Source organism: Narcine bancroftii, chromosome 6 (genome assembly GCF_036971445.1).
Source record: "Narcine bancroftii isolate sNarBan1 chromosome 6, sNarBan1.hap1, whole genome shotgun sequence".
In the NCBI taxonomy this organism is placed as follows: Eukaryota; Metazoa; Chordata; class Chondrichthyes; order Torpediniformes; family Narcinidae; genus Narcine; species Narcine bancroftii.
The window spans coordinates 162,001,281-162,015,480 of NC_091474.1; the positions used below are offsets into that span (position 1 = coordinate 162,001,281).

Genomic DNA, 14,200 nt, shown 5'->3' on the forward strand with positions numbered 1-14,200 from the left:
ATATGAGTGGAAATGGGACTGATCCAATTGCTCCACAGAAAAACGACATGGACTCAATTGGTTGAATGGTCTGCTTTGTCAGATGATTCCAAGGAACAGGCAAGGCAGTTGTTGATGCAAGCAAGTGAACAATACTGGATATTGTTGCTCAGGATACTCTAAATTTTGTGGGATTCCTTCTGCGTTCCACCAACCCACCCATCCTTCAACCATATACACCATTCACATTTTCTTACACATCCTGATCCCATATTCTCTAACAACACAAATAGGTCCTTTAAACAACCATGCCATCATTTTTATATACTCCATTGAATGCTATTAATAAATTCTTGCTTGAGAAGTAGATTGTCAAAGGCCTTAGAAGCAGCCTTTCTACTCAGCTAATACACTTGTCATATGTGATCAGCAGCCTGATAGTTCAACTATGTGGCTTCGCAGGTGCACCAAAGTGCCGGCAATTGCATGTCCACGTATGTCCTGCAATGATGAGGTGCTATCTTTACACAAGAGCTGCTGATTTCTCTTGGATACCCTGCTCTCGGAGATTAAAGAGTCAAATTAGAGTTGTCACGCTGAAAGTAAGTTTTTTTTTAAAGTTATCATCAGACACCAATCATATTTCACCTCCAAGTGACTGCAAATCAAAATGAATGAGTATTGCTTGCCATGTGTGGCCATTATATTTCCTTCTCTGACGGTTAAGCACACTGATTATAATAATTTGATCTCCTCCTCTGTAAATTCGCTGAGAAATGTTAGCAGACCACCTTTGGTTCTCAACCTCTTTCTCAATAGTCTGTTTTTTCTCTCCTGTAAGGAAATAAACAGACCAAAGAGTGAGGGCTATGATGTACGTCGAACAATGTACATGTTAACAAGGAACAGTATGACAATGCAGAATGATGAAAGGAAGCATGAGTAGTGGAAGGAGAGGAGGGTAAAAGAGTGTGAGAGGAATTACATAGGCTAAGAAGGATGCACGTTTGCATAAGATATTAGTGTGAAGTGTTATCTGGTTGGTTTAGGCTTGAGAAAGCAGGTTGAGGAAGTTGGATCTCAAAAGTGATTATTGCAATGGACACACTTTTCCTGCCTTGCTTTTGTCAATAAACCCTTGAGCACGGCACCATTTTACCAAGCTGCCTCATCATTAAAGTAAAAGCACAAAGCTGGAAAAACTCATCATGTGTCCTTTATATAGCAAAGGTAAACATATAGAACTGATGTTTTGGGCTTGAACCCTTCATCAAGGTCTGGAAAAATGTCTGCAAAAGAGTAAGCGTGGAGGTGTAGTTGCAAAGGCTGGTAATAGGTGGAGAAGGGAAGGAGGGGACAGCACCGATCAAGGAGAAGTGGGATGGCTAGGTGAAGGGTAGGGGAAAGAGAGGAGGAGAACTGGAAAGGAGAAGGGAAGAGGAAAGGTAAAGGGTGGGGGGAGGTGAAGAAGAAAGCAGATTTGCAGAAACTCTTCATCTGGCTGGAGAGTGCCCAGATGGAAAATCAGATGTTGTTCCTCCAATTTGTGGATGGTCTTGGTTAGATAGTTCATAAGGCCATGGACAGACGCATGAGCATGGGCGTGTGACACTGTACTGAAATGGTTAGCTACTGAGAGGTCTCCAACACTGGTGCGGACAGAAAGAAGGTGCTCAGCAAAGCAATTTCCTAGTCTGTGCCCGGTCTCTCTGATGTAGAGAAGGCCACAAAAGGAGCACCAGATACAATAAATCAGTCCTGCGGATACACAAGTAAAATGTTGCTTCATTTGAAAGACCTTTGGACTCCCAACTGTTGTGAAGGAGGATGTGTGGGTGCAAGTGTGGCACCTCCTATAGCCACAGGAGGGTGCAATTGGTGGGAAGGGATGAATGCATGAGGAAGCTACGAAAGGAGAGGTAGATTAATCTTATTCTTATCTTTTCTCCCCTGGTCCTATTCCTCCCCACCTACTTCCATGATAACTCATATGCCCTCCATCTCTTCAATGACTTCAGATTCCCTGAACTGGACTACCTCATCTTCATGATGGATGTCTAATCCCTTTATACCTCCATCGCTCATACAGAAGGTCTTAAAGCACTTCTTTCTGGATCAGAGATCCAACCAGTCACAGTCTACCACCACACCCCTGCCTGGCAGAATTTGTCCTCATTTTAAACAACATCTCCTTTAACTTGTCTCACTTCCTCCAAATCAAAGGAGTACCCATGGGCTCCAGCTATGCATGCCTGTTTGTGGGCTTTGTGGAATAATCCATGCTGCACACCTACCTCTCAACTCTTCCTCCAGTATATAGATGACTACATCGAGGATGCCTCATGCACCTTCAATGAGCTCGTCAACTTCATCCATTTGGCATCCAACTTTCACCCCGATCTTAAAATCACCTGGTGCAACTATGACAACACTCTCACCTTCCTGGATCTCTCGATCTCCATCTTTGGAGACAGGCTTTCCACCAACATATATTACAAACCCACTAACTCTCACAACTTCCTCAACTACACTTCATCATACCCTGTCCCCTACAAGGATTCTATCCCCCTTTTTTAATTTCTCCATCTCTGCCGCATTAGTTCCCAAGATGAGGTCTTCCAGTCCAGATCTTCTGAAATGTCTTCCTTCTTCCATAAACGTGGCTTCCCCTCCACCACCATCAACTCAGCCCTCACCTGCATCTCCTCCATTTTCTGCTCATTTGTCCTTGCCCTCCTCTGCCCCCAGATGCAACAAACACAGAATCCCCCTTATCCTCACCTACCACCCAACCAGTCTCCGCATCCAACACATTATTCTCTGGAACTTCCAGGGCTTACAACAGGATTCCACAACCACACACATTTCTCTCCCCTCCCCTCTCTGCCTTCCATAGAGACCACTTCCTCTGTGACTCCCTCATTCACTCATCCCTTCCCACCAATCACCCCCCTCCCCCCAGCACCTTCTGTGGTCACAGGAGGCACCACACTTGTGCCCACACTTCCTCCCTCTCCACAATCCGGGGTCCCAAACAGGCCTTTCAAGTGAAGCAACACTTCACTTGTGTATCTGCAGGACTGATTTACTGCTCCCTTTATGGTCTTCTCTTCATCGGAGAGGCTGGGTGCAGATCATTTCACTAATCACCTTCACTCTGCCCACACCAGTGGTGGAGACCTCCCAGTAGGCAACAATTTCAGTTCTGTGACACACTCCCATACTCACTTGTCTGTCCATGGCCTTATGTACTATCCCACCAAGAAACCCTGCAAATTGGAGGAACAACACCTGGTTTTCCACCTGTGTGACAGTACGGATTCTATCACCAATGTGTATATGTATATATTGTGGTATGTATAGGATGGTTGTGATTGGCTGAGAGCATAGCCACGTCTACTGTCAGGTCTTAAAGGGTTGCTCCTAGCCAGACCCAGATCATTCTGGACTGGTCGACCTATATGTGATACGCTCCAGTCTTCTAGTTAATAAAAGCCTTGGTTTGGATCGACTGGTCGACCTATATGTGATACGCTCCAGTCTTCTAGTTAATAAAAGCCTTGGTTTGGATCAACAAGCCTTTGATTATTTCGATGTGCACTACAATCTGGACACTCTCCAGCCAGATGGATTTAAAATGGACTTTTCCAGTTTCTGCTAACCTGTTCCCCTCTTCTCCACACTTTTCCCCCTTCCCTTCCCAGTTCTCCTCCCCTCTTTCCTCTCTATTTGCCTCACCATCCCTCCTCTCCTTGATTACTGCTGTCCCTTCCCTCCTTTCTCCACCTATTACCTTTGCGACCACACCTCCACTCCTACTCTTTTGTTCGGTTGCCTGCCGACATTTTTCCATTCCTTAATGAAGGGCTCAAGCCCAGAAAATCAGTTATGTATTTTTACCTTTGCTATATAAAGGACACTGTTTGACCTGCTGAATTTCTCCAGCATTCTGCTTTTACTTCAATATCATAATTTTTTTTTCACCAGTGTGTTTTTTCCTTCTCATTTGAAGCAAGAACATCTCCCAATGAGCTCTTAAAATCCCCAGGACCACCTCCAAATAGGATCCTCTAAATCACCTTTTGAACGCCTAGCTTCATTCTGAAAATTATTCTTGCTCACAACCATATCCAATCAATTAGATCAACACTCTTGAGATCCTTGTAGATTCCACAGTGATGGACAATTAAGGCTTCTAAGACTAGGACAGTTTGTGAGCAGTCCAAAACACAATGGCAACCATTCTCAATCAGAAGTGTCCAAAGAAAGATCTCTGAATCTCCTTAAGATCCCCAATGTCACAGAAATCAGAGTTCTCCATTTTGATTCACTGCATGAGATTCTGAGTGCACTGGATACAACAAAGCCTCTGTAGCTCAACAGTTTCTTGGTTATCATGTTGTAGTCCAATGTTGTCCAGTGTGGAAGATCAAGCACATTGTTAGACAAGATGTCCCAGTGCAATTACAATAATCCCATCAACACAATGGTTGTAAAATTTGGGAAGCTATGATCAGCCACGACAAAAGAAGAAAAAAATCCAACCCAGTCAATTACAACTCTATCAATCACTGTCCTATTGATTATAAATAGACATTGGAAGATGTCTCCAAATTGACATCAAACGACACTTTTTCACCAATAACTTGCTCCTCTCACCTTGTTTGGGTTTCCCCCAAGTATTTTCAATTCCAGATCGCATTACATCCTTAGTCTAAACATGATAAACAAACCAAAATCCAAAGGAAAGGCAAAATTGAATAACCCTTGAAATCAAAACATTTGACTGAGTGTGAAGAAGCTCTCAGGTTGATGTGAATTAAAGGGAAACTCTCCATTGGCTGGAGTTGTACCTCACACAAAGAAAGATGGTTGTAGCTGTTGGCTGCAAATGCTCTCAGCCCAAGGCAATGCGAAATAAGATCTTCAGGACAGCGCCCAGATTCAAACATCTTTGGTTCTTCATCCACGAGCCTCCCTCCATCCTAAGGTCACAAGATTGTTGATTACTGCATGGTACTCTGCTCCATTTGCATCTCCTTAGATAATGAAACAATCCATGTTTGTTGGGAGCAAGACCTGAACAACATTGACTCAACAATGATAAGTGGATGGCTGTAGTTATACCACACATGACAAATAATCAACATATTCAACAAGGGTGAAACACCACCACCCCCCCCCCCCCTCCTCCCAACTGCCATCCAAATCAAAGAGTCATGAAAGAACAGAAAATTAACTATACCAGGCATATAAAGACTGTGGCTATAACAGCACGTCAGACCCTTGGGTTTTTAGGGTAGTGATTCACTTCTAACTTTCCACCATCAAGGCACAAGCATGATTGAAATCTTTCACTTTCCTGGATGAGGGTGCCTTCGAGAATTCTAAATTTTGTCAATACCATCAAAGATAAAACATTCCACTTGACTGGCATTTATCCACCACTCTGTACATTAATTCTGCCTACCATTGATATACACCATCTACAAAACACACAGAAATCCTTCCCCAAGACAAGTGCAAAAGTACCTCCAAAACATGCAACCTGTAACACCTGAGACAGTGGCTGCATGAAACCATTGGAAATGTCAAAGTTCCACTCTAGTGTAATGGTTCTGCCCTTCCATCTTCACAAAGACTGTATCAATTGAAATGGACAAGGACAGTAAATGCCTGGTGAAATTCATGTGCCATCAAATTATAAAAACTCAGAAGTCCAATTTGTTCTTAGATTGTCCCTTTAAATACTGGATCTGTAATTAATGTGTGCAGTCAGAACAGTAATTTATGCTGTTCCTTATGCTATTGGGTTGGAAATCCTGGGCAGGATCCTATCATGCACGATCTGGGTTCAAGGACCACCAGTAGGCACATTGTACCTACAAGATTTCTTACAAGCTACCCCTTTCACATACTGCTATTTAAAACCCAGCCCCAAGAAACAAAATTTAATGTATATTTATGACAACAATTTTACAGAGCACGTTGAGGTAGAAATGTTTAGGAAAATAATTTCAAAAGATGGGGCAAGGTAACTGAAGGTAGAGCACCAACAGGCTAAAATGAGCTGGGTCCTTAGATGACCAACTTCAGAAAATGGAATTTGAGGTGAAACAAATCCCAACATTTTAGAAATTACAAATGCAGAGATGGGATAGATCATGGAGAGATTGAAATGCAAGAACAAATATTTAAATGTGAGATGCTGGGCTAGCAGAATCCAATGTAGGTCAATAAACTGAGCTGTGATGGATGAAACACCAACAAAATTCTGAATGTGCCAAACGTACAGGAGAGAAGATGAAACAATATTGATGGCAATGCTGAATTGATAAGTCTTAAAAAAAAGATGAGAACGTTTCAGCAGTAGACAAAATGAGTCGGGGAGCAAGGAGAGGCAAAATGAAAAAGGGAGCCTTAATGAAGGGAAAGAAAAGTGTTTCAGATCTTTAGCGGGATGAAAATCTGTAGCTCATCCAGCACAGGAAGCCATTATAAAACTCTGAAAACATTGATTCAGTGAACATTTGAGAGATGTGGTGAAATCATTGAGCTGAGGGTCACCAGTGTATATTTTGTCACCAAAGGGCACGGATCCTTCGAGGATGCCTAAGGCAAAAGGCATTAAGTGGGAGGTGAGACCATTAATTAAATCGCTTATTATATTTGGGTAGATTAGATTAGATGAGAATATAACCAAACCAAGGCAATCCCACTTTTGTGATGAGTTACAGGAGATCTGAGTTCAAGAAGAAAGATATAGGATTATGCACAATACTCAGACACTTGGCCTTTTATTTGCATAGATAATTTTGATTCTCAGGTTTAAGTAGTCCATAACAAACAGCACCACAAACAGCTTTTGGAGTATAACAGTGATATTTAAGAGATTTCAAAAAAAGAAATGATGAAGTTAAATAATTTAGCTTAGTCTTGGTCAAAATACTCTTTTCAAATAACTTGTAGGAGAAGATGGAAGATCTCAGATGGCCTCTTCATTTTATTCCCGCCTTAACCGCCATGATATCTGACTTCCTCAAAGTTTGGCTTCTTGTTCTACCAATGTCTATTCTTTCAGCTGCTAAAATCTTTTAAGTATTGGAACTCCCCCCTCTAAATATCTGGTCTTCTCTACCTTTCCATCCTGTTTAATGGAACATAGAACAGTACACCAGGCCCGGCAGTTGTTCAATTTTGTTTCTTTGAAATGCTTTGGGATATGTTACAACAGTAAAAAGACTGTGTAATCTCTGCTAATTTAGAGACACTAGCTGTTCCTGGATGCTCAGTGTGGATTCTCTGAGAAAACAAATTCTGGAAAATTCAGCACAAATTGGCTAAGTTATCAATTACAATGGATGGATAAAAAGTATATTGCTCGACCCTTCTGCAGTAACTCCATGTGTTCCCCTTGACTCACCACAAGCAGTAGATTAGTAACAGCCTCAGCAGGATTGCCTTGTGCCTATAAATTCATGTTGAGGAAAGTATCTTATTCATTTTGTCACATGACTTTGAAATGTTTACAGAAGAAAAAAACAAATCATGCCTTATATGGAGATCTGAAACAACCATGCTCAAACACTAAATATACCTGCAAGATTTTTTTTTTCATATGCACACAAGACATTGAAGTATTTATTTGAAATTTATCTAGGAAAATGATAGAGGAAGAGATGTGCTGCCAATCTAATTGGTATAGTATCTGTGCACAACAATCCCACAGCACAATTCCAAAGTCTGACAATCCTTACGGAAATAAAACCTTCTGAACCAACAGTGACAAGCAGAAATTTGTGGGAATGCAGATGAACAGCCAAAACATTTTGCCGTGGCTTAGGACACAGAAAGAATTTGCACTGTTCAAAAATATTTACAATACATGCAAAGTAAAGAATGTAGTGTGAAGTGAAAATAATTCAAATTCAGACCACTTGAATCACCCAAATAGTGAATAATTATTACTCCCAAAATTCACTGATGTTTTCAGTTTTGTTTATCTGCTTCTCCCAAAAACTAAGCATTTGTGTGGAGTCTTGTGTAGTTATTGAGATGCAAGATAAATCATGAGGAGATCAAATAATTATTTGTGACCCATCACTGACAGCACATTACTCAAACTTATTGTTTTATTTTTATTTGATTCTGATCTGGGAATGTGGAATTTGGTGTTCATGATTAAGACCACTTGGAGGGAAAAATGTTTGCGACTTCACAGTAAAAGAGATTAGCAACGGGATTATACTGCTCAGTTTTTTAAGGAAGGGCTCTTTGGAAAGAAAAAGGATTGATAAAGAGAGGTCCTTAAACTTATGAGCAAAGAATCAGAATGATACAGATGTTTTGATTCTTTAGAGTGATAATGCAACTCAAAAAGTCACTGGAGACCTAATAAAATATAGATACCCTAACAACAAGAAATATTCAATTCTTATGTGACACTGGTCAGGGAAATCTTGGAATAATACATGTAGTTTGGAGCACCTACTGATCACCAAAATGGACACTAAAAATTTTGTCAGAATTAAACCACAGGATCAAAAAAAAACAGCAATTTTCATCAGAAAAGCAGAAATATTCTTCACATTGACTTCACAAATCTTCCATTTGTCCAACTTTTCATATATATATATACATATATTTTCTGAATAGTTATTTGATTAATGGATGTCTGTACTGAATAAAGCTGGGATTGAAATAAGCAACTAAAGAACTGTCAAGATCAATAATTTTTGAACTATATGAAATCATATTTCTCTATTTTTTTCTTTTTTGGAAGAATTACATTTAACTAGGTTTTCGTGAAACATGTACTTGAAATAAATGCTTACCGTTTATCTGCAAAAACAAACACAATTTTCCTAATTGTAAATTATTATTGGGACAAGAATATATTGCCCTATTATTTTGTTTGCAAATTCTGCTAAAACTTTTTAGGCAAGTTATTGAATCCAGAAAGGTTGATACTTCAATGGCTTCTTTTTAGTTAATTGCAGCTCGTGATTAATTGTTTTGCAATCGTGTGTCTCCTTTGCTCAAGCTTCAAGTTGGTAATGTAGCAAATATTGGATAAACAGTCCATCACTGGAAAGAATACTACTTTTGAAATATCAATAGTTAATGTTTGATTTAATAATCCAGTGTAGGGATTGAGCCCATTTAAAGCGAAGTAGTAACTAAATTTAAGGCACAAGTAATGAGCTATCAATGTTATTACCCTCAGTTTGAGATAACAGTGGCAGATCAATTTTTACAAGAGGTTATTGCCTCTACTTTGACAGATAAATAATCTGAATAAACATACACAAAATTTGACCTAAGCAAATGTCTGTAAAGACGCAAACTTGGGGAGAGCAAAAATATGAAAACCCATCAGGCAAAGGGAAAACAGAAAGTGCTGGAAACACTTAAGGCAGCAAGCATCCTTAACAAATAAAAATAATTTTGAATTTGAAATGACAACAATCTTTTGCACAATTTCTGTTCAACATTTTGATAAAGCACACCAGCTCTTTTCTTAGATATCTTGTCAGGCGTGACTAAAGAATTTCTGAAACTCATAATCACACGTTAGTGATGCAGTAGAAGCCAAGATGTGTTTATAAATCAGACAGCAAACTATCTCCTGATATCAATCTGAAAACTGTTCTTAAAGTTCTGACATAACTAGCAAGTTGCTGAGAAATCAGGTAAAAGTTAAAATTCTCTGAAAATGTGAAGAAAGTTTAAAGTTTAAAGCACTGCTGAAAGAATCCTACACCCCCCCCCCCCCACCCCTTAACTTTGTTGTTGACCTGCTGTGTGTTCTCAGCATTTTCTGAGTTTGGGGCAGGGATGGAAATTGCAGACTTCCACTATCTGCAATATCTTACGTGTTTGGGACAGGTGAATTTTAGACAATGAGCATTTTGCTTTCAACCATACTCTTCGGGTTTTACTTTTGAGTTGGCAGCCAAATCATGTAGTTGGGTACACATAGAAAAATGTGCTTAGCCTTTTTCTGTCTCTTTCTGAGCATATTAATTTGAACCTGGAAAAAAAATAAATGAATTTAGTTATCTTTCAGGGTCATTCACAAGTGTGTACGACAATTGATAAGAAGGTTGGCACAACACATATAAAGACAAAAATAGCATAAGTTGTATCCCTGCCAGCTGCTATTGTAACTAAATATATGAACTTATTTGTCATTGAAGATCAAGTTCCATGACTAATCTCAGTTTGGATGACTTCCACACGTAGCATTATCAATCTCAAATGAAAATACAATGCATACCATTAAATGTGTCTCTTGATACAAGAAACAGTGATGATATGCTTCCTGTTTGTCTGTAAAATATAATGCAAATAAATGATGAAATGAGTTTGAAAATCTCAGGCATGTGTTCACTCAGTTGAAAAGGTTGCCCTGTGTGTGTGCTTTACACCCACTCTCACTATTTCCATCTAGTTCCACAACCTATAATTTAGTACTAATTAGTGTTAAAGTGGTGCTTACACTCAAATAGGAAAATCATTGCTGTGGTATGTGGGAATGAAAAATTTGGAAGTGATTTCTTTAATGTGTGCTAGATCGAAACATTTCAAAAATGTATTTAAAAATAATGGTACAAGAACCTTTACTGAATGAACAACATGGAGGAAATCTGCTCCAAATTGTGAAGCAGAATTTAGAGTTTAGTATGAAAGCAAATTACTGGGAAATTGGACTAGTCTTTCAGCTCCAGAAGGGGAAGCATACGATATAGAAAATAGATATTTTAAAAAACAGAGCAAAGGTGAGGGAACATCTGTGCCGTACTTATTGGAATAAGCAAAACCACAACATTTTAAGAAATAAACAAAGATCCGGGTCACATGGAAATATCCATATAAAATTTTACTCTCTCATATTTGTCTCTTTGATATGGTCAATCAACTAACAATTGGGTTGCATGACAAAGCAAGAGCTAAACATTGATCAGTCGCTGGAAAATAACTTAAAATTTGGTACTTGAAAGAACAAATGCAGCTAAACCATTTGAGTTCTTAAAAGAATGGCGATATCCCATTAGTGCATACCCTCTAGCAACCAGAGGATTCGTTTGTTATATGAAATCATGGGACATTTAACAATAGGATCTGTGCTTACCATTGTTTGCTTGCGTTTTCTCCCTGGCCTGCCTCGTCTTTTCTCCTTGTTTCTATTTTTCTCTGGCTGCTCATCATTCTGTATCATAAAAACAAGGTACAGACAACCAGATGATTTTTTTTTGATAAACGATGATGCAGCAGGTTATTAGAATGATCAGAACGGCAAAAATCTTCCATTTGCCATTTTCAAAATCTACTGTAAAGGACCTTTTAAGTTATCTTCGATTAACAATTTCTTCTTTACAATTTATTCAATTTTCTGACAACTTGGCGATTCTGATGGAATTTATTTTCCAATTAACATTTTTCTGAGTGAGCATTCATCTCAAAAGAGATGGCGCCATTGTCTTCTCCATCATATTTTTGGTGTACTCCTCAGATGATAGATCATCACAGAAGGAACTTTAAGCAGAAATAAAGAATTCAAAAACATAAAATAGAAGAGAAAATAGAGGAATTCTGCTTCTTGAGAATGTTTTTGAAGAGAAAGAGAAAGTAGCCATGCAACATGGTATAAAATAAGAGTCCTTCAGAAGCAGTGGCTGAAGGAGCAGGCCTATGGTGGTGGACCAACAAAATAATGAACAACCAGCCCACTCAAGTTAAAGATAAAGGAGCTGAAGGTTGACACACATGGGTATAGAAAATTACTCCACTAGTCTAAAATTAACTACAGAAGAACAGCACAGACCTTGAAACTAATTTGTTGGGGGTCACAGATCGAGTACAACTGATTTGAGATAACTTTGTATGGGAGAAGACTTCACCCATAGATTAACATGAAGAAGAGCTTAAAGATACAGCATGCAAGCAAGAATGCCATCCTCAAAATGATGAAGGATTTGATAGAGGTTTGGTGATGGAAGTTACAACCCACAAATAACTTTGCATTTTCTACTTCGAAAGAAAGAGATTAAAAAGATCAGTTCATAATTCAGTTCATTTTGTTCAGTTTGCAATAAAAATAATGTTATCAATTGCACCATAGCCCCAAAAGGTACCAAAAAATGTGAAAGAGGATGATTTGTGTTTTCCCAGGTTAAAACTGCTGGCAAACACAACTGGTCACGGAACCACATTGGATGGGCAACCTGAAGGTACAACAGCAGAACCAAATTTCTGGATAATGTCTCTGAATTTACGTCTGACGTCTAAAGCAGTTCAAAGATAACAGAGTGAGAGAGAGAAAAAAATGGACACTTGCATATAAGGCAGTTGAACATCTTTGAAAATATATTTTTAAAAAATATATATGCACTTACATTCCAAAGCAATTAGTTTGTGGAAAAGCTAAAATAACAAGAAATTAGCAGCTGGTTCACCAATGCCAGAGCATCACAGGGCTGTGTTCTTAGCCCCCTACTCTACTCACTTTACACCTACGACTGTGTGGCTGGGTACAACAATAACACAATCTACAAATTTGTCAACAATACCACAGTAGTATAAACGTGATGAGTCAGCATACAGGTTGGAGATTGAAAACTTGGCTGAATGGTGCATCAACAACAACCTTGCACTTAATGTCACCAAAACTAAGGAGCTGATTGTTAACTTCAGGATGGGAAAGCCAGAGGTATATAATCCAGTGATCATTGGGGGATCAAAGCTTGGAGAATCTTTCCTGGACCCAATACACAAATGGCATCATGAAGAAAGCACATCAGCGCCACTACTTCCTCAGGAGTTTGCAGAGGTTTGGTACAACACTAGAAACCCCGGCAACTTTCAACAGAGGTGTGGTGGAAAGTGTTGCTGACCAGCTGTATCACTTCTGGTATGGGGACACAAATACTCCTGAGCAAAAAGCCCACCAAAAGGCACTGGACACAGCTCAGGATATCACAGGCAAAACCCTCCCTGCTACTAAGTACATCTACAGGGAATGCTGCTGTCAGAGAGCAGCAGCTATCATCAAAGACCCACACCACCCAGCAGACACACTGTTCTCACTGCTGCCATCAGGAAAGAGGTACAGGTGCCACAAGATTCACACCACCATGTTCAGGAACAACTGCTACCCCTCTACCATCAGACTCCTCAACAACAAACTCAATCAGAGACTCACTTAAGGACTCTTACTTGTGCACTTTATTGATTTTCTTTTTTTATTCTCTCTGCATTGCAAAATCCATTTGTTACATTCATTATCTGCTTACATTTCATTATTTGACTACATATATATGCTGTGTAGTTTTTAGTGGTTATTCTACTGTGCCCGAAGGGAAAAAAATAATCTCAGGGTTGTGTGTGATGTCATGTATGTACTCTGACAATAAATCTGTAATTTGAAAAACTGGCAAATTTTTACAGATGAGTACTGGAAAGTGTGCTGAGCAGCTGCATACCAGTCTGGTATGGGGACACCAATACCCCTGAGTGTAAAGCCTTCTAAAAGGTAGTGGACACAGCTCAGGGCATCACAGGCAAAACCCTCCCCACTAACAAGAAATCTACAGGAAATTCTGCTATCAGAGAGCAGCAATAATCATCAGGGATCCACACCACCAAGCATACAGTCTGTTCTCACTGCTGCCACCAGGAAAGAGGTCTAGGTGCCACAAGATTCACACCACCAGGTTCAGGAACAGTTGCTACCCTTCCACCATCAGACTCTTCAACAACAAACTCAATCAGACATCCTTTTAAGGTCTCTTACTGTGCACTTTATTGTTTTTTTAAAATTCTCTCTGTATTCTACAGTCAATTTGTTTACATTCATTATCTGCTAACAGTTCTTTATTTGTTTATATGTGTATGCAGTATAGTTTTTTATTTGCAATACCAATAAGTGGTAATTCTGCCTCACCTGCAGAAAAAAGAATCTCAGGGTTGTATGTGATCTCATGTATGTACTTTGACAATAAATCTGAATCTGAAACCCCTTCCTTGCAAAACAACAGTGAGCAGAAATCAATCAGTAACTAACTCACAATTTATATAAAGAGTAAAAGAGAGACAAAATTAGATATAGGACCGATAGAAAACAACAATGGCGAAATTGTAATGGGAGACGAGGAGATGGCAGAAGAATTGTATGAATAGTTTGGATCAGTCTTCATTGTGGAAGACATTAATAGCATAC

At 39.3% G+C, this 14,200-nt stretch overlaps 1 protein-coding gene across 19 annotated transcripts in view; it reads right to left on the bottom strand.

Moving 5' to 3' along the window:
- dnmt3ab (DNA (cytosine-5-)-methyltransferase 3 alpha b) overlaps positions 1-14,200 on the bottom strand; it is a 569,168-nt gene that overhangs the window by 491,051 nt on the left and 63,917 nt on the right. For 17 of the 19 annotated variants that reach the window (XR_011340476.1, XM_069886521.1, XM_069886524.1 and 14 more), the window contains exon 3: positions 11,114-11,191. The exons of the other annotated variants lie outside the window; for them this stretch is intronic. Coding sequence is in view for 16 of the 17 variants with exons in the window: in XM_069886521.1 (XP_069742622.1) it covers positions 11,114-11,191 (78 nt within the window). In the remaining variant the exon portion in view is untranslated. The remainder of the gene's footprint in view (positions 1-11,113; positions 11,192-14,200) is intronic. 19 annotated transcript variants of the gene reach the window in all.